Source organism: Sturnus vulgaris, chromosome 1 (assembly GCF_052056855.1).
Source record: "Sturnus vulgaris isolate bStuVul1 chromosome 1, bStuVul1.hap1, whole genome shotgun sequence".
NCBI lineage: Eukaryota > Metazoa > Chordata > Aves > Passeriformes > Sturnidae > Sturnus > Sturnus vulgaris.
The window spans coordinates 44880229-44904849 of NC_142243.1; the positions used below are offsets into that span (position 1 = coordinate 44880229).

Genomic DNA, 24621 nt, shown 5'->3' on the forward strand with positions numbered 1-24621 from the left:
CCCTGCCTACTCATCCAATGGACCTCCATTCCATTGTTAGCCACAGTAGTGGCTTGCTGCTGTTTGCATGATACTGATAATGCCTGTAGTGGGGAGAGTCATTCCATTAGGAGATTTTCTTAGGAAAAGAGATCACAGCATCAATTAGGTTGAGAAAGACCTCTGAGATCATCGAGCCCATCCCATGACCCAACTGGACCATGACTCTGAGAGCCACATCCAGTCTGTCCTTCAACTCCTCCAGGGACAGTGACACCACCACCTCCCTGGGAAGCCCATTCCAACATCTAATCACCTTTCTGTGAAGAAATTAATCCTAAAAAATGTTATGAATGAGGAAAGCACCAAAAGCCTGCCTGGAGTAGTGCAGGTTTGTTGGCATCAAACTTTTCAGTGAGACCACATGATGGCACTGTAATCTTAAGAACTGAAGGGAAGTGTGTGCACAAGTCTACTGTAATTGTTAGATATTAACTAGATGACCTAATTACTTAGGTCACTAAATATACTGGAATTCTTTTATGCACTTATTTATTTAAAAAACCGAACTAGTATCAATCATCTAGGATCAGTATGAATTTTCTGAGATACTTTCCTTCCTATTGGTAAATGTAAACAAAATCAAATGTAATGACAACCAAAGTAGCATATTTTTTATTAGATTATTAGTGACAATCAGTTAAGAGTATTGGAGTTACCTTGATGGTCCTGTACTATTTGATTATGCTGGTATACTTAGTCCACTTTAAAACCCCAATTTTGTCCTGCTTGTTCTTTCAGTGTTACAAAGAGGAATTTATTTTCCTTTTCATTCTTCTGGGCTGTTCTAAAAAATAAGGGGATGGAGGTGGGAAAGGATCAAGAAGTCTAACAAAAATGTTAACCAGCTTTAATGGATGTTATAATACAAAATATTATTACAGTTATTGGCAGAGTCCTAAATTGAATGTACCAGCAATGCAACCAAATACTGTGTTTTCAATTGTCTCCTTGAATGTGGATCACAGTTGATTGCAGTAGCTGAAATATTACTTGTTTTCATGTGCTGAAGTGTGATCCCTTTCCAGCAAAGTGATGGAAACTCTTGATAAGCTGCCGATGCACTGGGCCACCAATCTCACTTCCACCTCTTTCCTCCAGAAGCTGCTTGTTACTTAGAAAGATCCATGATTAGAGGTCCACGCTGTAGAAGGATCAGAGCAGTTTTGACATGCCTCTCAGAAAGTTTGTCAGTGTGCCCATGCACGTTTTGTTGTTGTGCTTTGCTCCTGAAGGGCTGAGAAAGATGCATTACTGTGTCTGGCATCAAAGCCCTCCAGAGAAAGTAGTTTCCTAAAGGCAAGGTGTTTTCAAGACCAAGCAAAAGTTCTTGTCAAGAGCAGAATAAAATATAAAATTGTTTTTATAGGTATATTCGATAAGAAAAAAAAAAAAAAAAAAAAAAAAAAAAAAGCCTGACTAGAAGGTGTGTATTTGTTATTATGCTGATATATTTACCCGTTTTAAAAGCATATACAAAGTCCAGAAAGTAATTGATGCACAGGGCCTTTAAGAAGAGTGTGCAGCTGAAAATCTTATAAATGAGAAGGTGTGGTATACTTCTGTTACACTTCCCATATGGATGTAGTTCCAAAATGGTGCTTAATATGACAAAACAAACAACTCAAAACAAGTGGTTTGATAAGTAAAGATTTCCCTGTTTCACTTCCTGCTTTCACAAGCACTTCCCACTGTAAAATTTCTTGGAGACTTTTTGAAACATTTTCTTCTTTGAAAATATTATTTAAAAGGCTGTCTAGAGAAGTTGGGAAACAGAAATTGCCCTTCTGGATAGGAACAGCAAACAGAATATTCACTTTTTATTTCCAGTCTCCAAAGTTGTCCAATACCATATGTCTTAGGGGAAATATAAAAACTGTTGGAAGGAGAACTTGGCCCGAATTAATTGAGTTATTATGGTATGTTCTTAAGCACCTGAGTAGCCCAATATCTATTTCACGTTTTCTGTGTGTTCACATGCTTTCCAGGTTTTGATTTTTATGGAGAGTCACATTTAACCACCAGTCTTACTAATTATGGAAGCTTTGGCTCTCTGTAAAACTTCTGAATGGCAAAAAACCCCATTGTCAAAGTCCCCCATATGATACCAGCTTCTAAAACAAAAGAGCGATGCTCTATGACCTTGACTCTAGTATTTTTACTTATTCAGATGTTTTGTTAATTTAAATGTTTATGACATACACTTATTTCTAAAAACATCTGTGTCAATCCAGTTCAGAAATCATTTTCACACCTCTAACACTGTTGAGGTTTGGCAGCCATTATGCCTGCATTCATTATTTTTTTTAAGCTTTTCTCTTATATAAGCTACAAAAATGGCAAGCAAAATCACTGCACCAAAAAGCTAAAACACTGTTGATGCACTCATCACGTTTGATCCAACCTGGTTAAAGCTCCATGTGAAATACTTTAGTTTTAAAATAGTTACCACATGGATTTTCTGAACAGCTATAGGACATTAGTTTTTTAATGATAGCTCAATTACATTGTCTTTTTAACATGAGTAGCATATAAAACAGCAGATGAGTAAAAGAGGGCCTTCAGAAGTATCAAACTCAAGAGTCACTCAGGTATTAGACGCTAGTAGTTAGAACTATTATGAGAAAGATCTAAGTGGTTGGGACTCAACCATACACAGAGGAAAATATACCATGAAATATCAGAGTCCATTCTAAGTGTATAAAAGTTTTCATTCCATGCTCTATGACAGACCTTGGTAATTTAGCATTATTTACAGAGATACACAAACAGACCAGTAAAAAATATGACTGAGACTGAGTTTAAATGAGTGAGGTATCTTGTGTATTAGATAGTCAAGAGATGTTTCCAAAGAACCAGTGTAACTTGTAACCTCTAGTTCACTTAAAAAAACCTGTTATCCTGCTAGCTCAGGCCCTCAGTCATCCTTTTCACAAATACCCAAGTCTGTGAGCAAATGCAAACTTTGGTAAATATGTATTCTGTTATTTTTTATTATTCTTTTTCAGCTGCCTTAGAGACAATATCCAGGAGAGATTCAGCAGGCTTTCATCAAAGAGTTGACCTCACAATTCCATTTTTTCACTAGACACAACTTACAACGCAGCAGAAACTTCTTGTTCTCCAGTAGATTGCGTGTAGGTGGAGCTCGCTCGTTCAGCTGTATCAGCATGGAAAACAGGACAGAATTTCGACAAGTGGACTGCAATCTGTTTTCGGAAAAATCTTTGAAGGTATTTCCTAAATTTTTCTCCAGCAAAGGCATAAATGACAGGGTTGATACAACAATGGATCATTGAGATTGTTTCCGTCACTTGAATTGCTTTGTGCAGTTGACCATTCCCTTCACAAGTAGAGATGGAAAATGCACCTTGAAAATCACGCAAGAGAATGCAAATATTGTATGGTGCCCAGAAAAAAAAGTAGATAATCATGATAAGAAAAATAAGCCTGACTGCTTTATGTTTCTTCTCATTCCTACATTGCAGTAACGTCTTTATAATTTGTGTGTAACTGCAGATCATAATGAGCATTGGAATAAGAAGTCCCAGGATGTTCATCTTTAAGGTGAGGAATTGCTTCCATGCATTTCTCTGCTCTGATGGATAATGAGCATTGCAAGTATAGCCTGAACTTTCCTTCTGAGTTTTGTGAAATACTACCCCAGGGACAGAAATAAGAACAGCAACAGCCCAAGTGACAACGCTGGCGAGGACGCCATAGGCAACTGTCCTGGCTTTCAAAGCAAACACTGCGTGCACTATGGCCAGGTACCTGTCCAGAGTCAAGAGGATTATGAAAAAGATGCCACTGTAGAAGCCGAGGAGGTAGACACCTGACAGAATTCGACATAGTGCCTCCCCAAAAATCCAGTCGTGAACTGCATAATAAGCCCAAAAAGGGAGAGAAAATACAAAGAGCAGATCAGAAATTGCCAGGTTGAGCAGGTAGATGTCAGTCATACTCTTCAGCCTCTTGTATTTCACCAGGATAAGGACAACAAGCATGTTGCCTGTCAGGCCAAATATCACCACTAAAGAATAAAGAGGTGGCAAAAAATTTGCTGCAAAGTGCTTTTCCTCAGTTGCAGGGCAAGGCGTTGAATCACTGTAATCAAATTCTGTTGTCAGTGGCCAGTCAGTGAAGTCTGTGGTTTCATTTCCCATGGTGTATTGATCTGGAAAGGAGAAAACAAAAAGACATTAAACTAGAGGAATCTCCAAGCTTTGCAGTAAAGAGAATGAACTATGCTGATATTTTCTTCTGAAATGAGTTTTGCTGATGAGCACACAAGCATTACTTTCTCAAGAGAATGAAATTGCAGGGCTCCGAGGAAACTCATCCATAGAGTTGTGGAGTCTCACTGCTTGATGTTGGAAGTGTGCTGTGCCATTTCCCACATGTGCATTGTCATGTGCATTTTTCCTCCTCAGTAGAGATTGTCAGCTGCCTGGCCTAACCAGAAACAGAGGAATGGTGGGTTGAATCCAAGCCATGGCTATTCTTGTTTTAGGCACTGTGTGAGGGATTGGTCTTCCCTTGCAAGGAGTCAGGGCCTGGTTGGTGAGTGTGCAACAGAGCTGTGAAAGCCCTCAGGAAGACTGGGAGCAGAGAAAAGCTTGTGACTGAAATGTCAGCCCCTTCGGCTGCCAAAGCCTCCCCTTTTCCCAAGTCCCTGGTAGGACTGTGAGCCAGATGCAGCAGCACAGATTTGTGTAACTTGATCTCTGAAAAGCTCAGAGAACTGTCTTCTCACTGACCCCCAGAGAGCACAGAAGAATTCCTGTGTGTCCCATGAGAAGCTGGGCAGAGGATTTTGTGAAGATAAGTGTCAGAGGGACCAAAGTGCTTCCTGGTCACTCAGTGAGGAAATGCAATCGATGCCTTTGGTAGCCACTCAAAGAGAGCTACTTGATGTCTGGTTAAAGGGCTGCTCTGTCTTCCTGTGCCATCATGACTGCATTTATCAGACACTTCATGGCAGACAGGCCCATGGCATGGTGTTGGTTTTGAAATCAGCCTTTTCCTGGAAATGTCATGCATGCTTTTAGACAAAGGCAACGGAGTGCTCCTGTGCAGAAGAGTTCAGGCAGCGCATCTGGCCCAGCTTGCTGTGTGATCCCTGAGCACTCATGTTGTGCACCAGCATTCACTCCTTTCCTGGATGCATTTTTTTAAGTGGTGTGGTCTGCCCTGTGTGTGATTGAAGGCATCTTTTGCAGAGACCACACTCTCAAAACCACCACCATTTCATTCTCTCTGCACTTGAGCTCTGCAAGTCTAAATGTCACTGAAGAAGAAACGCGACCTATGGCTGGAGTGACTGAGAGACAGGCCCCTGCTCTACTTTTTGCTACAAGTTCATAGTGGTCCATTATGACTTAGAGTTTGTGAAATCTCCAGATCATCTCTTTGTGCCTGTAGATAAAACCTCTCAGGAGAAAGGACTATTTTCTGCTGTAAAAACAGATTGACACAGATTAAGGACACTGTAATTTTAAGCAAAGTGGTTGACTTAGCTAAACCTAAGGTGAGGTCTTGGGGAAGGGGCTGCTAGGTCTGTGACCTTAAAAACAAGATTCTGCTGCAGCTCCTGATGTAGATTCTTATGCTGCACAGTGCAGATATGCATCTGCCCCAAAATAGAAAGTTTTGTTGAAGCAAAATCTGTGCCTTGTACAAAAAGAAATGCTGCTTTTGCAAAAGTTATTCATGCTCTTTCCCCAAATTTTTGAGGTCTTGTCTGGTTTTTTTTGGTCTGGCTACCAGCTCTGCTCCTAAGAATAAAAATAATAACAATGACATCCATGTCTTTTGGAGAATGAGGAGTAAGAGAATATTAGCAAATTGTAATTGTTTGTGTCTCAGCTTTGCCCAGATACAAATTCTTGATGACAAATAAGTGCTGTCAATCTCTTCAAAGACTGTCTTTTAGGAAACTCTGGCAACCTCTGTGAAACAGTTTTTTTCCATAGTCATACTAACTACATAGTTATTACAATATAGCAGTAATGTTTTTGTTGGTAAAGGAAGTGGCTGTGGCTCTCTGTTGTCAGTAAATAACTTGATTTTAAGGTAGCTAGGGGTTTATATTTCTTAAGACTTTTCAGCAACACTTAAAAAAAGAAAAGTGAGTTTATAAAACACTCTTTTGTCTAAGACATAAAATTCTTTACTTCAAATCATGATGAGACTTGGGCATTTCCCAAGTAAATATTTAAGATTTCCTTCAGCTAGACTTGCTAGATTCATGTTGCATGCCCTGACAGTACATCCTTGCACATAGCTAAGTATCCTCATTTACAATGTGTCAGTCAGAAATGCAGTATACTGGGATTAGGGGATGAGTGCAAGATCCAGCACTTCCTGTTTTGCTCATTTTGCATCTGTGGGATGGTCATGCATAAATACGGGTATGAAAAACAACTAAGTCATAAACCCAGAATGGGATTTTATGAGTAGGTGACTGATAGGATTCACAGTAAAATGCTGCCTTGATATTACTGTGATAATTCTTTTTGTGACAGACTCTTCTTCCCGTTAACTGCTATCTCAATGCCTTCCCTCTGTTTCTTCTGCCTTCCTGGAATGACTACTGCATCTTCCCTGTGTCTTGACTTCTTCCTTACAACCCTTTTTGCATGCTTAAGTTATGGCTTCCCCTTTGAGCGGTTCCTTCTGCTAACCAAGCCCCATTCCTCTAGCCCAGCTTTGCTTCAGAAGTCTCTCTGCAAAAGTATTTACTACTCTGAATTGTGTATAGTATCCAGCACATGCTGACAATGGAGACTAAAAATACTAATTTGGAAACCAGAAAAAAGAACTGTAAGCAGGTTTGTTCTTTATCCTATAATCTTGATGTTTTAGGAGACACAGTTGGCTACTGGCTAGAATATTTCACTGGGTTAATCAGTTCACCTAACTAGAGTAGGTTGTTCACCTAACCAGAGGGATCTGTCTGGGCTCATGTTTCCTGATCATTAAAAAAACCCTGAAAAGTAGTTAACAAAGATCTCTGAAGAAAAAATGTTTTTAAAAAAGTTCTATATTATTTTGAGCACATTTTATATAAATGCAATATTTCTAGAAACCTGCAATCTGCTATACAAATTCTGTTGCTCTGCTTGAGACCAGCAGTCATGCATTTTTTAAAAGAAAGTCTCACCATAGAAAAGATGATTAAACTCCTGTCACTGTTTCATGCTGAGTTTCAGGTCACAGCTTTCTGTGTTTTAAGAGGCAAAGATTTTATTAAAGTGAGTTTCAGTTAATTTGCATAGTCCTATAAAGTAGTAATAACTGTAAGGCTGTGGCAAATGGAGGTAAAATGCTAAGTTATGCTGTGTGTAAACAGGATCCAATGAGTCAGTGTCTAAAATGCAGCACTAGTTTTTCTGTAGTCATCCTGTGAGAGGCATAAGTACTCTTAAATAATTCAACATTCAAGCAACTGTTTTGTTTTGAAGTAACTGCTTTTAAATCCATATTTCTGTCATTACACATCATTTTCAGAGACAAAATCAGGGAAACATACTCCGTTATGTTTTTTACTCAGATCAATCACTAGAGATTTATTTCTTTCCTCATCTGGATCCTCTGCTCAAGTCTTTTAGTGATATTGTCCTTTAAAACTGCATTTTGCCAGGATAATTTTTAAAGATGAGTACGCTTGCAGGATTCCACTAGTATGTTTTACTTCAGACATCATTCTACCTACGTAGCTGCTAAATGTTAAAAAAAATAGAGGCAAAGATAACTTACCATGTATCTTATGGTGCAGGTGATGTCTTGTATTATTTCAACACGAGTAATGCTAAAATGACTTGTCCGTTGTGAGGATTGATTGTCTGATTTTCTACAGTCTGTCACAAGACAAAGGTCAAAAACACCTCTTCCTGTGTGAAGAAGGACGTATCAATTTGAAAACTTCTAGCAAAGAAATATGTTCTCATTAAAAAAAAAAAAAAAAAAAAAAAAAGAAGGAGCAGTTCTCTGGTTCTCTTTTTTCTAAAAATGGATTATCAGATGTTACTTTTCTAGCTCTTGAGACGTGCAGATATGTTGAAATTCTAGAGGATCCTCCTAAGAGTTGAAGTTTCACAACCCACAGTCTTAGTTTCAGAAAAAGATTTAATATATTATTTTATCTTTTTCTTTTAGCTAACCTGTTTGAATCAAGAACAGTTTACATGCAGTTAATCCCTTTACATTTTTAGTCATTACATTTCTTTTATGTTTTTCTGTCCTTTAACCAAATATGGAGACTTTGAATAAAGTTTATATTTCTATTCAGAATTACCTGCACACCTCCTGTTGTCTTGCTCTAAGTTGTAGTCCGTATATTTCAGGATAGTTGATCGATCCTATTTTTCTTTCACCTGATCTTCTTCACTGTGTTTGTGTTCTTTTAATCCCTCTCAGAAGACTATGACTTAGTCTGTGTAGTGAGTCTGACCTTTTAAAACAGCACAGTTACTTACGTTTTGGAATTAAGCTTTAGAAAAGCTTGATAAGAGATCAGTTTTTATCAGTTTCCTTCCTCATAGCTGATTCCTCTGACTTTTAGCGTTAAGCGTGAAGCTGTACTGTGGGCAGATCTCTAGGCCCTTCCTGGACACCAAAGGAATGACACAGGAGGTAGAAAAAATACAGAAAGCAAGAAAGGGATGGTGCCTTACAAATTCCAGAGAACCCCTTAGAGAGAACCCCTGAGAAGATACCTGGTAAAGTACAACCCCCTGCCTCACCTTGACATCTCTTGGTAGGGTTCTGGAGGATTTCCCATCAGTGAAGGCCCTAAAGAGATGCCTTTTCTGCCCTCAGTCCTTGGTATTCTTAAAAGATTTTAAAACACGAAAAGCACAGTGATGTGTTTCTTTGGATGCTGCCATTCCTTAACAGAAGTCAAGGGAATCACAACTTCTGAGTTATCCCTCAGATCTGTGGGAAGACAGTAAAGAGTGAAAAGCTCACTCTCTTTTCCTTGTCAGCCCTACTGTGCATGAGGGACTAATCTTTATTCCATAGTACATATGGATTTTTCTCTTCCTTTCCTAATCAGCTGTTCCAATGATCTCTTTAAAGGCAGGAGTCTCAGGGTCAAAATTAAAGGTCCCTTAAGGGTATTCTAAGGGTATGTTCACCCCAACATGCTTGATGGACTGACTATATTAGACCCCCTACACAGTCAGTGGAAATAGCTGCTTCTAATACTGTTTCCACTACACTTAAAACCAGTTCCTGATGACTGCCTAACTTTCCTGGATAAAAAATTTCTGCTTTCATACTGAATTCTTATAATTCTGAAACAAATTATTGTGTCAAATTGCTTTTTCAATATATAATTTCTAAACAATCTATATACTAAAATTAATAGATATTTTAAGTATCTCTCCATCTCTGCATTGGTTGCTTATGTTACATGTTACTTAATCCACTGGAGGCTCTAAACCCTTTTATAATTTGACATTATAGGAGCAGGGGAAAAACAGTCTCAAACCTGTTGCTGGACTTGACTGTTTTTCATCAAGCTTTATAATTCTGAATATGCTCCTGCAAAACTTGCCCACGACGTTTAGACTAACAATAACAACAACTATCATTACTACTTAAAACTAAGACCTGTGGTAGGCTGGTCTTCAGAAATTTTGTTCCCACAGATTCATTTGGAATGACAGTGAAACACAGATTACTGTGTTTGATTTTGTTGATTATAGCTTTTAGTTCCCATAGCTCAGTCTGGTCAGCAGGCACAGTGTGGCATGTTATTTACTGATGAAGAGTATTGCAGACCAACAGAGGGCCTCTGCCACCCACGGTTATAACAGCTGAATAAGGGGAAGGCACTCTGTCTGCTCACCAGCTGCATGTTACAGCTGGATGAGATATTCCCCAGAGACAGTGTGAATTGCTGTGGCACTTGGCAGCCCAAGTACTGGGTTATATGACTTTATTGTCAGTATCTGCAGGATGTCTACAATTAGCTCTACCCCAGCTACACATAAGCATAGCTGCTGGGAGGCCAGATTTGGTCAGGTCTTGCATGTGGCTGTAGGCAAGCCAATCCCTTTGGTGCTCTTTGTGGGGCACCGGCTGATGTGCTGTTCATCAGTGCTGTTAGGATAAGGTCTTTCCTGCAGGAATTGATCTCCCATCCAGTCTGAAATTTCAGCAGACTAATCTGGGACTGACCATCTTAATGCTGTCTCACCTCCTCTTCCCTGCTCTCTCCATCTTGTGTGTGTGAACACAGGTATGGACAATGCCATTGTTGCAATGTTGTTGCAAGTCAGATTTCTTTCAGCTTTTCTCAATCCCTTGTCAAGCATTTCTTTGACTAAGTGCACTGCTTCTTGTTGTGAACGTCAGTGGATTTTAAGAATCTTTACCTAAGCTAAACCTCATAATTTTACCAAGAAATTGAAGCTATTGTTCAATAACAAAAATAATGATTCAGTGGGCTGATATAGCTTTGAATTTTACCTACCACAGTTTTTATTGAGAGATGAGTTATGTGCAGTGGTGTGATGCTCCTTCCCTCCATAAAGATATTCCTGGAATGGAAGTGAGCTACATTCCCCATCTGTGGGGCTCAAGCTGATGAGTTGAGAGTCTGCAAGTGTGCAGCCATGTACACTGTCAAGTCAAGCTGCATTTGTCAATCTCTCCTATCCAATGACTGATTATATGATTCACCTTTACAGTCATCAGCCCATGGCACTGAAGTGTATGGTATCTGAGTGGTATGGCACTCCCAGAGAGGTGCTGTAATTTATGTGAGAGTTACACCAGTACCAAACTGGCTACTAGGACACATACCAAAAACTCCTGTACCACTGTGATACACAGGTGTCATCAAGTATAATTATGGGTACAGAAACTTGAAAATTCAACTAACAGTTTCCATTCAAGTTATTGCAAACTTGTACCACATGAAGAAGAAAGGCTGGGGAGAAGAAGGAATCCTGGGACAGAATGACAAGTACCTTTCTTAGGTATACACAGTGTGATAGAGCACAACAGTCTTATTAAAAGTCTTCAGCAAAGATTAATCCTTTTCAGCTGGAGAAGAGGTCAAAGGAAGACAAGTGAACATGAGCTAGATGAATCTTGTTACTTGTTCTATTCATAACATTTGTGTCCAAACTATATTAGTATTAGCATGTATTTTTTCATCAGTATCAAGTGGTTTTGTCTTGGAGAGGCTGAATAAAGACATCCAGCTCAAACCAGCTTTATTGCTAAGACTATTTTTTCTTATCAGCCTTCTCTTTCAGGCTCTCAGGTTCTGGTGACTCATAATTTGAGCCACCATTACAATCACACCCAATCTTAGCATCTGTGAGGTGTATTCTTTTGGGGAGAACAGGGGAAAAGCACGATGTACCACACCCTAAGATTTCTATCATAGAGACTAGAAAACACTTCACACATAGATGTAAAAGAAGATGGGTCACAAAACCAAGTTCTGGAAGACACAAGCATTTCTAAAGACAATTAACATTTCTTCATGTTCTTGTTTATTGTCAGTAATATCAAAGGTTTGGGGCTTTTTCACCTATTATTCTTAGGCTGTCTGTTTCTTCCTTGTAAATCTGGCACATACATCATTGTACATTGCAGCACATCCTATCTCTATTGTCATGGTATTATTTTTGTTTTGGCTTTCTCCAAGCTGCTCTTACTGACCTATGTTTCCTTATGCAGTGAGGAAGAGAACATTATTTCCTTCTAGTATTTTTATCCAGGTTTCTGATGTATGCTCTCCCAATTTATAGATAAAGTGTTTTCATTATACAATGGATTTTACTCTTGGGCCACAGTTATGCATTTCACAAAATTTAATCTCTCAGAATCTCGTTTTTACATAGGCCTTTAATTCATTCACTTTGGGTTTTTTTCAGGTACATTTATAGTACATAAATTCTAGATCTAGAATTTGGTGTTTTGGGGCTATCTCACCTGCGTTGGATATGCTCCTCCTGTGTACCTGTAACTCCTGGACTTTTTGTCAAGCAGGCTGGGAAAATCACCCACCAAATCTCTTCCCAGTGAAAACTAGGTCACACAAAGGGTGAACAGAGTCTGTTTGATGACAAAGTATATGCCAGTAAGGCAATAAAGTTGCTTGAGAGAGTTAAAAATTCACCAAAGTATAGCACAGAATAAATAAAACAACTTAGGAAAAATTAAGGGAAAAACAAACACACAGGAACCAAAATCTATAACCTCAGAAGTAAGAAGAGGAGGATGCTGTAAATCAAGCTACAAAGAAAATGAAACTGTTGATAAAGCCAAAGAAGTTTGCTTAGTCATTTACAGAGTTAAATACTTGCCTATAGACTATGATTGCCTCTTGCTCACAAAACCCCCTTCTTCACAGAGCATGCAGGGTAAAGGAAATGTGCACTCCCTTAGAGATCAGAGAACGCAGAGCCCAGGACTTCAGCTTTAGGTTGGTACATATGTGGGAAATGTAGGTTTTTTTTATTGTTCAAAGTGTACAAAAATGAGCACCTGGCATTTTGGAGGTGTTCTAGTTTTGTGGATTCATGACCTAGCACCTGTCTCTGCCCAAATGTAAAAGAAAAGAATATTTCAACTGCATGTGTGAATTGGCTTCTTGCGTATCAGGTGTAAGAATCCATGCTCAGGACAACACCAGCTCCTAGAAACCAGAAAGTATTTTTGAGAGTTAAAGGTTAGATATAAAATGTAATTGTCCATACCTTACATTAATGTCCCTGCACAGTATGTCCAGATGGCTCTTTTACTTCATTCCATTCAAAAAGTCTGGTATCAGGATAGGTCATGTTATTTGTGTTGTTCGGGTAGTATCTTACTGGCAGAACCCTGTAGACAGCTCTGGAGAGAGCTGATCGTTACTTGGAGGTTTTGCAGTTTTGCATATTGGCCTATGTTTCTAAAAATGCTGCCCTCCTGTGTCTCAGTGTTGGAGTCCCATCTTCCCAGGATCAATCATTCCAGACTTCAAATATTCAAACCAAGATTGCTCTTGCTGTCACCAGATGTACAAAATCTTGGCAGTTATACAAACTTTGACAACCTTTGTTTTAAAGACTCCTATTCAATTTTTTGAATAAAGTATAGCTCCTAGTAGGCAAGTGTCACCAGAATATGGGTACAGAGCAATGCCTGCACCCCTTTGTTCTGGTCTGGTTGTTACAGAAATTCCAAATGCACCAGAATTTTTGGGTTTTTTTTTTTTCCTCTGTTACCTTAATTTTTTAATGAATTTATTAGGGAGTAATTCTTCTGAGGCCCTAGTGACCATACTAAACACTTTCTAGTTAAGGCCAGTAGGCGTTAGCAGTTGAAAACAGCAGCAAAATTAAATTTCAAAATGAGCAGTACCTGCCTGTTTTGCCGTTTAACCTGGTCAGCATCATGTTATTCCCCTGGCACTTTGTTTCTAATGAACTGCAACAATATTCCATGTAAATTTGTCCTTATGTTCTTCGTATTTATACCTTCTGTAATTTTCACTGAAAAGAGAGATGTTTATTTTGGAGCTTTGTAATTGAAAGTCTCTCTTCTATAAACCTTTTAAGGTTCTCCTTAAAGTATTTACCTCTGGTCTTTCCATTAGTTTGGCTATTATTTTCCTTGTTTCTGTTAGGACTAATAAAGTAATTATCTCAATTTTGTGACTGTTTTTTCCTAGTTGTCCATTTCCATCTTCTCCTCTTCCTTTATACCCCATTTTCATTTATCTTATATAAAATATGTGCACGTCAGGTAACTGTTGGGTTAACAAACAAGAGGGTCTTGTGGCAGGAACATCCCTATACACTGGTTACCAAAAGTTTTCCTATTTCTGTTTGTCCATCATGTACTTGCCACAGACAAGCCAATGGCAATGATTATAAACCTGCTGTTCAGCACTCACCAGTACCACTTTTGTGCCTTAGGAAAAAAAAGTATGCACTTTTGCCCCTTAGGAAACCTGCCTAATAGTTGGCAGAGTTATCTTTTGCTGTGTGGGACATTCCTCCCTACGTGTTTCTGAACACGTGGCAGTAGTCTGTCCTAACAGGAAGGCTGGACTCTGTCCTGTTTAGTGCATAAACTAGACTGTGTGGTTTTGGAGCTGTGTGCAGATACTTGTCCATGGCATGTGGCCATTCTTTTCACAAGCATGCTGAAAGCCCAGGCACCACACTATCTCTTCAGGAATTTCATGCCAAAAGTTTTGAACTTGCAAAAATTTTCACTTAGCTGTTCAACATTTGTTGCAAAGCAACAATTTATTTGCGGTGTTCTAAAAGATCTTGTCATAAATCTGCTTGATGTTCTGGTGAGACTTGTATGCTCTCTCAAATGCTTGCTTTTGTCCTCTCAGTATCTCACCAGAGCAGCTCAGATGCCTCCCAGCCACTGCAGTGGTTCTTCCTTGTGTTAGTTTCTTCTCTGCTATAACTGCAAATCCTTGCCATTTTCTTCACATACCTCTAGTTCATCACACAGTTTGGGTACATCTGCTTGCGTCTCTAGCTCTTACATACACACTGTATCTTCATCTCAATGTTTTTCCACTGCAGACCTTGAGTTATGGAATATTTGTCTCCTGTATATTAAATTTCTACCACTTCTCAGCTGAGGTGTTCTCTTTCATGGGGACTGTGAATCTTATTAAACCTTCCCCAAGAGTATCTCCATCCCACTGTGACCAGACTGCCTGAAGTCCTGCTAGCCTACCTGGCCTGTAGCTGTACCATGGTGCAGCCCCATCTGACTGTTTAAAATCCAAAAACTGCCACAAAACTGTTTAGAGCCCTGCATGTCTCAGTGCAAAGCTGCAATGAAGAACCAAGGATTACCCTGCTTGGGCACATAACAATAAGATAATGTTCAAGTTTAGTTTATTTGTGTTCCTGCTTCACAAAATAGAAGATCAAAATCAGACAAAAAAATAATAAAAAAAAAATGGTTATAGAATTTAGCTTATCCCATGGTGGACAGATGAGAAGAGTGCTCAGGGGAGAGAAGGAGTTGTGGATCATAGCCTGAAAAAAGGAATGGGCACAATTAAGTAGGGAGAATGGCAGGGTGAAGCAGAAGCGTATTTCCATATTGAACTTTGGGGGCTTAAGTTCCTTACACATAAAACTTGGGACAACAGACACGCTGCTTGCTTGCTGGAGTCACTCTATATGGTGCAAGGAGATCTGAAAATTGCTGCAGAAAAATGGAGAATCCTGTTTCTATCCCAATATTAATAGAGTGACATCTTTTATTGCTCTCTTTTATTCACACTCTTACCCTATTTATAAGACACACAACCCTATTTCTCCAAATCTCACTCATTTAAAATCTGTGGCCCTAGACTTTTTCCAAAGCTATTGTAGGTCACTCTTCTCAAATTTGCTGATGGATAAAGACTATGCCAGCTGCAGAAGCTTCTGGACTGGGCAGACAATTCTCTGTTTGCTTGGTTTGAAGTGTAGTATTGCAAGTATCCTGTGTCTCTTTCCCATCTCCACTCTGAGAGCAGAGCCAATGCCCTTTTTCTTACAAGAGAGAATATGAGCTACAGGTATACACAGATTTCCAGACACTGATTTTATTAATTTCACTGCATTAACATGAAAGCAGGAAGAAATTTAATTCCAACAAGATAAGGATTTACAATTAAACATAGGAGGAGAAATATCACCATTACAGCAGGAATTGCAACACATTCAACTAATTTATACTTTAAAATTATAAAGGTGCTTTCACATTTTTAAAGTAAAGAAAGTAGAAAAGAAAGGACAACTATTATTTTTAAGCAAGAAAGTTGACTGTGAGGATAGCTTTAGGTCTTTTGTGTAGTCTATCTGTGGCTGTTAACCTCACAAGGTTGTAATAGCTGATGGGATAAGAAATAACAACTAATAGAAGCAGTGCCCGGGCATTTTAAGGCAAGAGGAACAAGAGTATTTTCACCACCTAGATTAAGGCATCTGATACCCACATTAAGAGGCTGGCATTTTCAGGTTCCTTCCACAGTTAATCTTCCCCTGAGACTATTTAAATCCCGTGGCTGCTTCTGGCTCAGGCACTTCTTATTCTCAGCTGACCACTGACGGACCTCGAAGAGATTTGCTGTTAATTTAGGCATCTGCATCACATGCCTGACCTTAAGTAGTGTGGAATTCCCCCTGGTGTCCTTGCTGGAGGTTAGTTGAACTGCCCCTCCAGATTTCCATGAGCAAGTCCTTGCATGCATGAGCAGTGCCCTTCCAAGGAAATGGGGAAAAAAACAGAAGGAGAGCTCACTAGCATAAGGAGTGTTCACTTGCATTCTTTACAGTTTGAAGTAGGAAATTGTCTGCTGTGCTCCTCCTTCCTCTTCTAACCCCATGTCCCTAGAATTCCTTTCTTTTACAGGAAACTCTTAATAGTGGAGTAAATGCATGGCCATAGTACACCACTAGGCCAATGGTCTTGAGTCTTCAATCAGCATGCAGTTCTCATTGAGGTACCAGTTGCCTGGGGACACTCTTCTCCTGGAGAGGCAGGAAGGTATGCCTTGTCTGGAATTGGTTGATTTTGCAGTTCCAAGACCATTGTCTTCCTAGACATGTATCCCAAAAGTCAGACTTTGTGTGTGAAGAGCATGTTTTTCCCAAACAGGAGCCTAACCTGACACACTGGTTGCCATGTAAACTCTTCTTCTGTGTATGATTTACCTGTCCAGAACTAGGGAGGCCTGCTCTCAGTACCGTGCTTACATCCATCAGAGGGTCCTGATATTTTTCTCATACAGAAACTTGAATAGCACATACCGAGGTAATTTTCATTCTTGCAGATCTTTGCTGAAGGGCCTTTATTGGTTTAGTGGTTTGTTTTTCCTTGGAGAGATATGGCTTGGCAGAAACAGGCTCACACTTTTTTAGGAGTGTATCATTGTCTTGTTGTGCAGTCAGGAAACTTGGTGTGCAGTTGCTGGAAAAATTGCACCCACAAAAATCACAATGTTGCTGATTAAAAGCACACTTTGAAAAAAGTCAGCAACTGAATGGTGATATGGCAGACATAAAATTAAAAAGCAAAAATCAAAATGATATAACTTAGTTATAACTGTTAAAGGATTATGTTTGAAAATGATTGCACTATTAGCAAAACAGAAACATTCTTGAATTAAATGGTCCCAATAAGATCTTGTGAGATGACCTATTTCCCCTTAGACTTTTCAATATTGTATTCCTCCCTCAGTAAATCCCAGTGGATAGATTTTTGTAAAGAAGCATGATCATATTTGTCTGGCCCCTATTCAAATCTTGATATGACCCAGCTGTGCAGTTAATGTTTCCTGGAGAACTCATTGATTCTCTTAGTTTAGCAATGGAAAATACTGTAATCCCAGGGAGCAGACTCCCTACAACAGTAGGGGGTCATACAGTTTTCAGCAGTGGTCGACATAAAGATCTTAAATTATGTCAGGCACTCCTTAAGGCAAAGTAAGTGATACAAAATTTGCTAACTAATATTCTAATTTTACAGTCCAGTAGAGATGTCGTGCTCTGCAGTGGATTGTGTGAATGTGGAACTGACCCTTTCCAATTTTTCACGATAAAGACCTGGACATTTTTTGCAAAGGTGAGGTGCGACATGCTTTCGGAAAAAGGTATAAAGATATGCCCTAAATTTTTCTCCAACAAATACATAGATCACAGGATTGATGCAACAGTGGATCATTGAGATTGTTTCTGTCACTTGAATTGCTTTCTCCAGTTGTCCTTTAAGTTCACAATCTGGCATGAAAAGTGAATTTTGAAATGTATGCAAAAAAGAAGAAATATGGAATGGTGTCCAGAAGATGAAGTAAAAAATCATGATTACAAAAATAAGTTTGACTGCCTTCTGTTTTTTCTCATTCTTAGATCTCAATAATGTTTTAAGAATTTGTGAGTAACTGAAGATCATAATGAGCATTGGAACAACAAGTCCCAGAATGTTCATCTTTAAAATAAAAAAGTACTTCCAACTTACTGTGGAATCACTTGGATAATGAGCACTGCAAGTATAGCCTGAACTTTCCTTCTGAGTTTTGTGAAATACTACCCCAGGGACAGAAATAAGAACAGCAACAGCCCAAGTGACAACGCTGGCGAGGATGCCATAGGCAACTGTCCTGGCTTTCAAAGCAAACACTGCGTGCACTATGGCCAGGTACCTGTCCAGAGTCAAGAGGATTATGAAAAAGATGCCACTGTAGAAGCCGAGGAGGTAGACACCTGACAGAATTCGACATAGTGCCTCCCCAAAAATCCAGTCGTGAACTGCATAATAAGCCCAAAAAGGGAGAGAAAATACAAAGAGCAGATCAGAAATTGCCAGGTTGAGCAGGTAGATGTCAGTCATACTCTTCAGCCTCTTGTATTTCACCAGGATAAGGACAACAAGCATGTTGCCTGTCAGGCCAAATATCACCACTAAAGAATAAAGAGGTGGCAAAAAATTTGCTGCAAAGTGCTTTTCCTCAGTTCCCATGCACGGTGTTGAATCACCATAGTCAAATTCTGTTGTCAGTGGCCAGTCAGTGAAGTCTGTGGTTTCATTTCCCATGGTGTATTGATCTGGAAAGGAGAAAACAAAAAGACATTAAACTAGAGGAATCTCCAAGCTTTGCAGTGAAGAGAATGAACCATGCTGATGTTCTCATCGGGTTTGCATTTTGCTGATGAGCTCACAAGCATTACTTTGTCAAGGCGTGAAAGAGAATGAAATTGCAGACCTCCCAGGATACCTATATATATATATACACCTATATATACATCTGTGGAGTCACACTGGTGCATGGTGGAAGGGTGCTGTGTGTCATTTCCCATGTGTGTTTCTCCACCTAGTTTAGTCTGTCAGTTGCCTGACTCAGGGGGAGAAGATGGATGAATTTAATGAGTTGTGGGTAGTTTGGGGGTCTTGTGCTCATCAGTGGCTTTCCAGAGGAGTGTAGAAAGCCAGGAAGGTAGCCTTAGGAAAGCACAGTGTCTGGCATGCAGAGCATACTCTTGCTTCTCCTTGGGATCTGGCCACCTGCTCATCATACTGTCTGTCCTGTAGCCCTTACCCACGGAGGACCAGGCACTGGTAGGTATAAATGGTGCCTGGAAAGGCACTGTGACATAGGTGAAAAACAGCTGACTTCAAGCATATCTTCAGATTACTTCAAGTGACATTCTGGGAGCCTTAATGCCTATGGGAATTAGGAGAGTACTAAACATACCCACCTGTGCTATTTTGGGTGTTGAAGAGTGGAAAGTCAGCAGTGTTGGTGTGGTTTAAAATGGCAAACACTGGGTCTTTTATAGAGCCTAGGGCAGGTGCAGGCAGGGGAAGTGTGCTGGTTTCAGATAGCTCTGGAATGAAGTCGGTGCACAGTCCTGTAGAGAGAACAGATGGACGAAGACCTTAGCAAATGATGCAAAAGATGAGAGTTGCTGTTGGAGTGGCCTCTAATATCTGTCTCTGTTGTGGCATCTTCCTGTCAGCTGGAAGACCTCTCCACTGCTGTTTGGGGATGTAAGGAGTTTTGATTCCTTGTTTCAGTAGTTGTTTACAGCCCTTATTCAGGAGCTGCAAAGTTTAGATTGTTAGAGTGTCTTGGAGGGAGCACAAAGGCAAAAGGCAGACATGGCCACAGCTAAGAGTATGCACACAGCTCTTCATGTGACATCGTTCTTCACTCTTTGTCAGTCAGTGTTTACAGTAAGGCAACAATGAGGAAATGCAAGGGTTGTGCAAACTCTCTGTCCCTTCTGTTTTGGTTTAGGAACTGTTGGAGGGACTGGACTCCCACTGCAAGAATAGGTCTGGGTGTCAGCCCCTTAGGCTGCCAAAGCCCCCCCTTGTCCCAAGTCCCTGGTAGGACTGTGAGCCAGGTGCAGCAGCACAGATTTGTGTAACTTGATCTCTGAAAAGCTCAGAGAACTGTCTTCTCACTGACCCCCAGAGAGCACAGAAGAATTCCTGTGTGTCCCATGAGAAGCTGGGCAGAGGATTTTGTGAAGATAGGTGTCAGAGGGACCAAAGTGCTTCCTGGTCACTCAGTGAGGAAATGCAATCGATGCCTTTGGTAGCCCCTCAAAGAGAGCTACTTGATGTCTGGTTAAAGGGCTGCTCTGTCTTCCTGTGCCATCATGACTGCATTTATCAGACACTTCATGGCAGACAGGCCCATGGCATGGTGTTGGTTTTGAAATCAGCCTTTTCCTGGAAATGTCACGCATGCTTTTAGACAAAGGCAACGGAGTGCTCCTGTGCAGAAGAGTTCAGGCAGCGCATCTGGCCCAGCTTGCTGTGTGATCCCTGAGCACTCATGTTGTGCACCAGCATTCACTCCTTTCCTGGATGCGTTTTTTCAGTGGTATGGTGTGCCCTTGTGTGTGATTGAAGGCATCTTTTGCAGAGACCACACTCTCAAAACCACCACCATTTCATTCTCTCTGCACTTGAGCTTTGCAAGTCTAAATGTCACTGAAGAAGAAACGCGACCTATGGCTGGAGTGACTGAGAGACAGGCCCCTGCATTTTTTTTTAGTAGATAGTCAATTTAATTACATGTTGGGCCATTCTGAGCTGCAGCAGGTGAAATTTTTGAAGTGTCTTAAGCTCATGTCAGCTTATTTAGCTGTTTGAGAGAAGGCTGATTTCATGATACGTAATTACAGAACATTCAAGATCCAGAGGACATAGTTTTGGAGTTTTATCTTGGTGAGTACAAGTATAATACAAATAATCTTGAACAAATTTTGTTTGTTACATGGTAGTAAAACAATTTTTTGTGTGTGTATATGCACAAGTAAATATAAATATGGATATAAATATATGTACACTTATATATAGAATCATAGTAATGTAGAATCCTAGAATCATTTAGATCAGAAAAGACCTCCAAGATCATTAAGTCCAAACATTAACTTAACACTATCAAGTCCACCACTAAACCATGTCCCTAAGCATCACATCTACACAGCTTTTAAATACCTCCAGGGACGGTGACTCAACTGCTTCCTTAGGCAGCCTGTTCCAGAGCTTGATATCCCTTTCAGTGAGTATTTTTTTCCTAATATTTGATCTAAACCTCCCTTGGTGCACTTAGCCTTGTACAATTTTTGTATTTGTATAAAAAGAAAGTAACTTTTTTTTTATTCCAAGTCTGGAACTTATTTCAAGTTGTAAAACTGGCAGAAAATAATTGTGGGAGCAACCAAGCTAAAGTTAACTGACTCTCTACTGATTTGTCTCCTTTGCTGTCCAGGTCTTATGCCCTGTGAAAGTATGACCCCAGCCAGCAGCTAAGGCCCCATCTGGTAAACCCACTCACTTCCCCACAGGAGGATCAGGGAGAGAATCAGAAATGCTGAAGAAAGAAAAACTTGCAGGCTGAGGAAAAGACAGCTGAATAAGAGAATGAAACTGAAAAAACCCACAAGAGGTAATAAAAGGACAAATGCTTGCCATGTTCTACCGAGGAGACAGATAGAGTGTTTGAGTAAAAAATTTCCTTCTGCCCCTAGTTTTATTCCTGAGTGTGATGTTCTATGACCCAGAATACCCTTTTGGTCAGTTTGGGTCATCTCTCTCAGCTGTGGCCACAAATCTAAAAGACATCACCATAAGGGCTACTGGGAAGAAAAGTAAGTCCATCCCAGTCAGACCAAGTTCACCTTCCCACCACCAAAATTTAGCTCTTGCCCTACACAATTGACACTGACTCTGGCTAGAAAATCAGCATGTGCTGTGGTTGTTTTGTTTACAGGCTCTGACCTGGTGGGAAATCTTACAGTATTTGTATGGTGCTCCTTTTCAAAACAAGCACAAAATATTAAAAATATTTTCTGAGATGCTTTTAAAAAAATGCTTCTCCTTTGCACACCAGCAATGTTAATCACAAAGAACTCTAGAAAACTGACCTGGATAAAAAATTCTATTGGAAATTACTGGTTGCACTTGATTTTAATTTTTTTCATTTGTCTTTAACCATATTTCCCATTTTCATTTTTTGTGCAGAAAGAAGCATCATCTGCAGAAGCTGCAGCCCTTGACAAGAAGTCTGGTTTTGCCTCTTAAATTATCTAGGTGTGGACCTTCAGAAATGAGTGTGTTATAGCAAAGAAATCTCAAGGTTTATCTCTGCTCTTATGCTATTTAAACATAGCCGGAGCAACTCTGATTTGAGAACTTGTATTTAATTATTTGGTTTATTTCCCTCTTTTTTATTTTTTCTGTCCAAAATTACACATGAATATTCAGAACGTCTTAATTATTTTAATTTTCTGTACTGCATGTGGCCATCAGCACCCACTCTCCTGACCACAGTCCCACTGTTTCCACATGCACAGGATCATTTTGGTTCCTAGCAGAAATTCTGAATGATTTTTGCAAAAGTAGGCAACATGTCAACCTAAGGTAGACTTAAGAGGAGAACTTAATTTATCCTGTGTTTAACATGTAAGAGTATCTAAATACATGAAGAGTCCAATAAGAGGCTACTGTTGTTTCTCCTTGGAGGACTGGTTATGTTCTGAGTTGCCAAAGAAGCTGGATACAGAAAGGTTTTGCCAAGCAATGGGCCAAATACCAGGACCCTGGAAAAGACTTCTTAAACTTACATATTAGATGGGAGAAAAATTGGTTTGCTGAATACTTACAACTTTGCAAGCCCTAATAAAGGTAATTTCATTTCTCTAAGTTTTAACAAAGCTGCACTTATGGCAACATCAGAGATTCTTGTAATGAAGTACATGTAGCCCTGAAACATGTCTTTCCAGATTTCTGTATTTTGGCTGCTTTGAGAGAAGCCTCACTAGTTCTCGAGCACTAGCTGCTATCCACAGTGTCACTTTGAGCTAGACAATGTCTAGGTGCTGGTAGGACTATCAGACGTTTCCATGTCATTCAAGCAAAGCAGCTCCTGAGTTGCTACAGTGATTTATTTAGGGATGACATTTGTCACAGACCAATGAGTCTGCTGTGCTCTAGAGGGGATTTGGACAAAGCTTCCCCTCAGAAACCAGAACTTGTAATAACTACAAGATACAAGATCATCTGTGCATGAATGGAGCTTATCCTTATTTCAAAACTCAATGGCCTCCCAAAGTTCCCTTCACCTTTTTGCAGTTTAAGACAAGATTTCTATTTTGCAATGTATGAGCAGATAACAGCACTACTGCCCCTGCCCTCACTTTCTTCCTTTTATAAATGCCAGTATTTGGCACACAGAAAAATAAATTGCTTAATGACTTTTAGTCAGCTTAAAAGTATGTGTCAGCAGCATCTAGGGCACTTTATGAAGAGAGAGAAGTGCAACAGAGCACTGAGTAATACTGAAACTTTAAAAATAATACCACATATTCTGATAGCAGGCTTTGCAAGAGAGGTACCCAGTGTTTCCTGCTAACAGCTCTACCACTTTGCCTTTGACTTTCTTGGAGGAGCAAAACTACAGACACCTGCATTTGCTTGGAGAGTAAGCATAAAAAGTAAGAACTTTTCCTGAGTTAGGAAAGATGAAGGAAAACATGGAAGTGTAAACTAAATACTCTATTAAGACTCTGATAGTTTCCCTCAAACACAACTTTTCATGTGGTAGTGACCACAGGATTTCCTTCTAGGATTTCATCGGGTAAAGAGGCCCTTCCAAAATTAAATCTTTCCTGGGAAACCTCTTCCTCTTTTCTAACAGCTGAGCATTAGAAACATTCAGAATTACTTGCCTCCTAACTGATGGGTTTTTTCCAACCCTACAAAACTTTGAAAGTAAAATATACTCTAATCTGAGAAGAGCAGGCTTAATTCTCTATGGTGCCTCAGGACCTGATTGTTGACATTCCCCATCAAAAACAGAAAAACAGTCTGGCAAAAATTCTGAGCTTTTCTGCAGTGAAATAGAGTGAGTCAGTCTATGGGTCTCAGTACAAAAGAAGTAGGATGTGTTCTTACCTAAACAAATGTACAGAAAAGGAATATCATTAGCATTCTGAGAAAGAGAAATTTGTGGCAGGTATTAAATATCTTCCTCCAAATCATTAGTATATGTATACATGGGTTCTTCTCTTGTCTAAGCTAACTTCTGGGCTAGTATGTCAGTAAGGGTTTTTTTGCTGTGTTTTGGTTTGGGGTTTTTTTCCAGTATCTGATAAAACATTGAATTCAGAGTAATTCAAGCAGCAGTTGTAGTCACAACCATTCTGAGGATGAACTGAAGTACAAAATGGAAAGGTAATAGTTTGGAGTGGAGGTTGCCAGCATATGCAATAGGATCATGTGATGTCCTGTTATTGCTCCAAGAGTCTCTACACTGAGAAGTTCAAGCCCCCTGCTCTGTTGATGTCAACTGTTCCAGGCAAATTACAGTGACAATTCTCCCAAGAATGTAAAAAAAATGAAAAAGAATTTGTAGGCTATTGTAGTTTTTTTGCTAATATACAAGTGACAAGGCTCTATCCAAGCAGAGAAGCTCACGTTTTCTTGTGTGAGTACAAAAATTCCAGTGCAGTACTGACGATTTTGTTCATGCAAAAACTCATTAACAAAAATTGCCATCTGAGTGTAAAACTGATATCTCATTGAGAT

The 24621-nt window shown here is 39.7% G+C and overlaps 2 protein-coding genes across 2 annotated transcripts; both read right to left on the reverse strand.

Moving 5' to 3' along the window:
• Positions 1-1422: 1422 nt before the first annotated feature.
• On the reverse strand, positions 1423-7992 carry LOC106854432 (C-C chemokine receptor type 5-like). The gene is made up of 2 exons (XM_088165233.1): positions 7801-7992; positions 1423-4216 (listed from the first exon to the last, which is right to left on the reverse strand). Exon 2 carries the CDS (start codon positions 4203-4205, stop codon positions 3135-3137), a length of 1071 nt encoding a protein of 356 aa, XP_088021359.1. The 5' UTR covers positions 4206-4216; positions 7801-7992; the 3' UTR covers positions 1423-3134.
• A 7610-nt stretch (positions 7993-15602) lies between these two features.
• LOC106854486 (C-C chemokine receptor type 5-like) lies at positions 15603-19421 on the reverse strand. Its single transcript, XM_014878442.2, has 2 exons — positions 19275-19421; positions 15603-18623 (listed from the first exon to the last, which is right to left on the reverse strand). Exon 2 carries the CDS (start codon positions 18610-18612, stop codon positions 17542-17544), a length of 1071 nt encoding a protein of 356 aa, XP_014733928.2. The 5' UTR covers positions 18613-18623; positions 19275-19421; the 3' UTR covers positions 15603-17541.
• Between the last annotated feature and the right edge of the window lie 5200 nt (positions 19422-24621).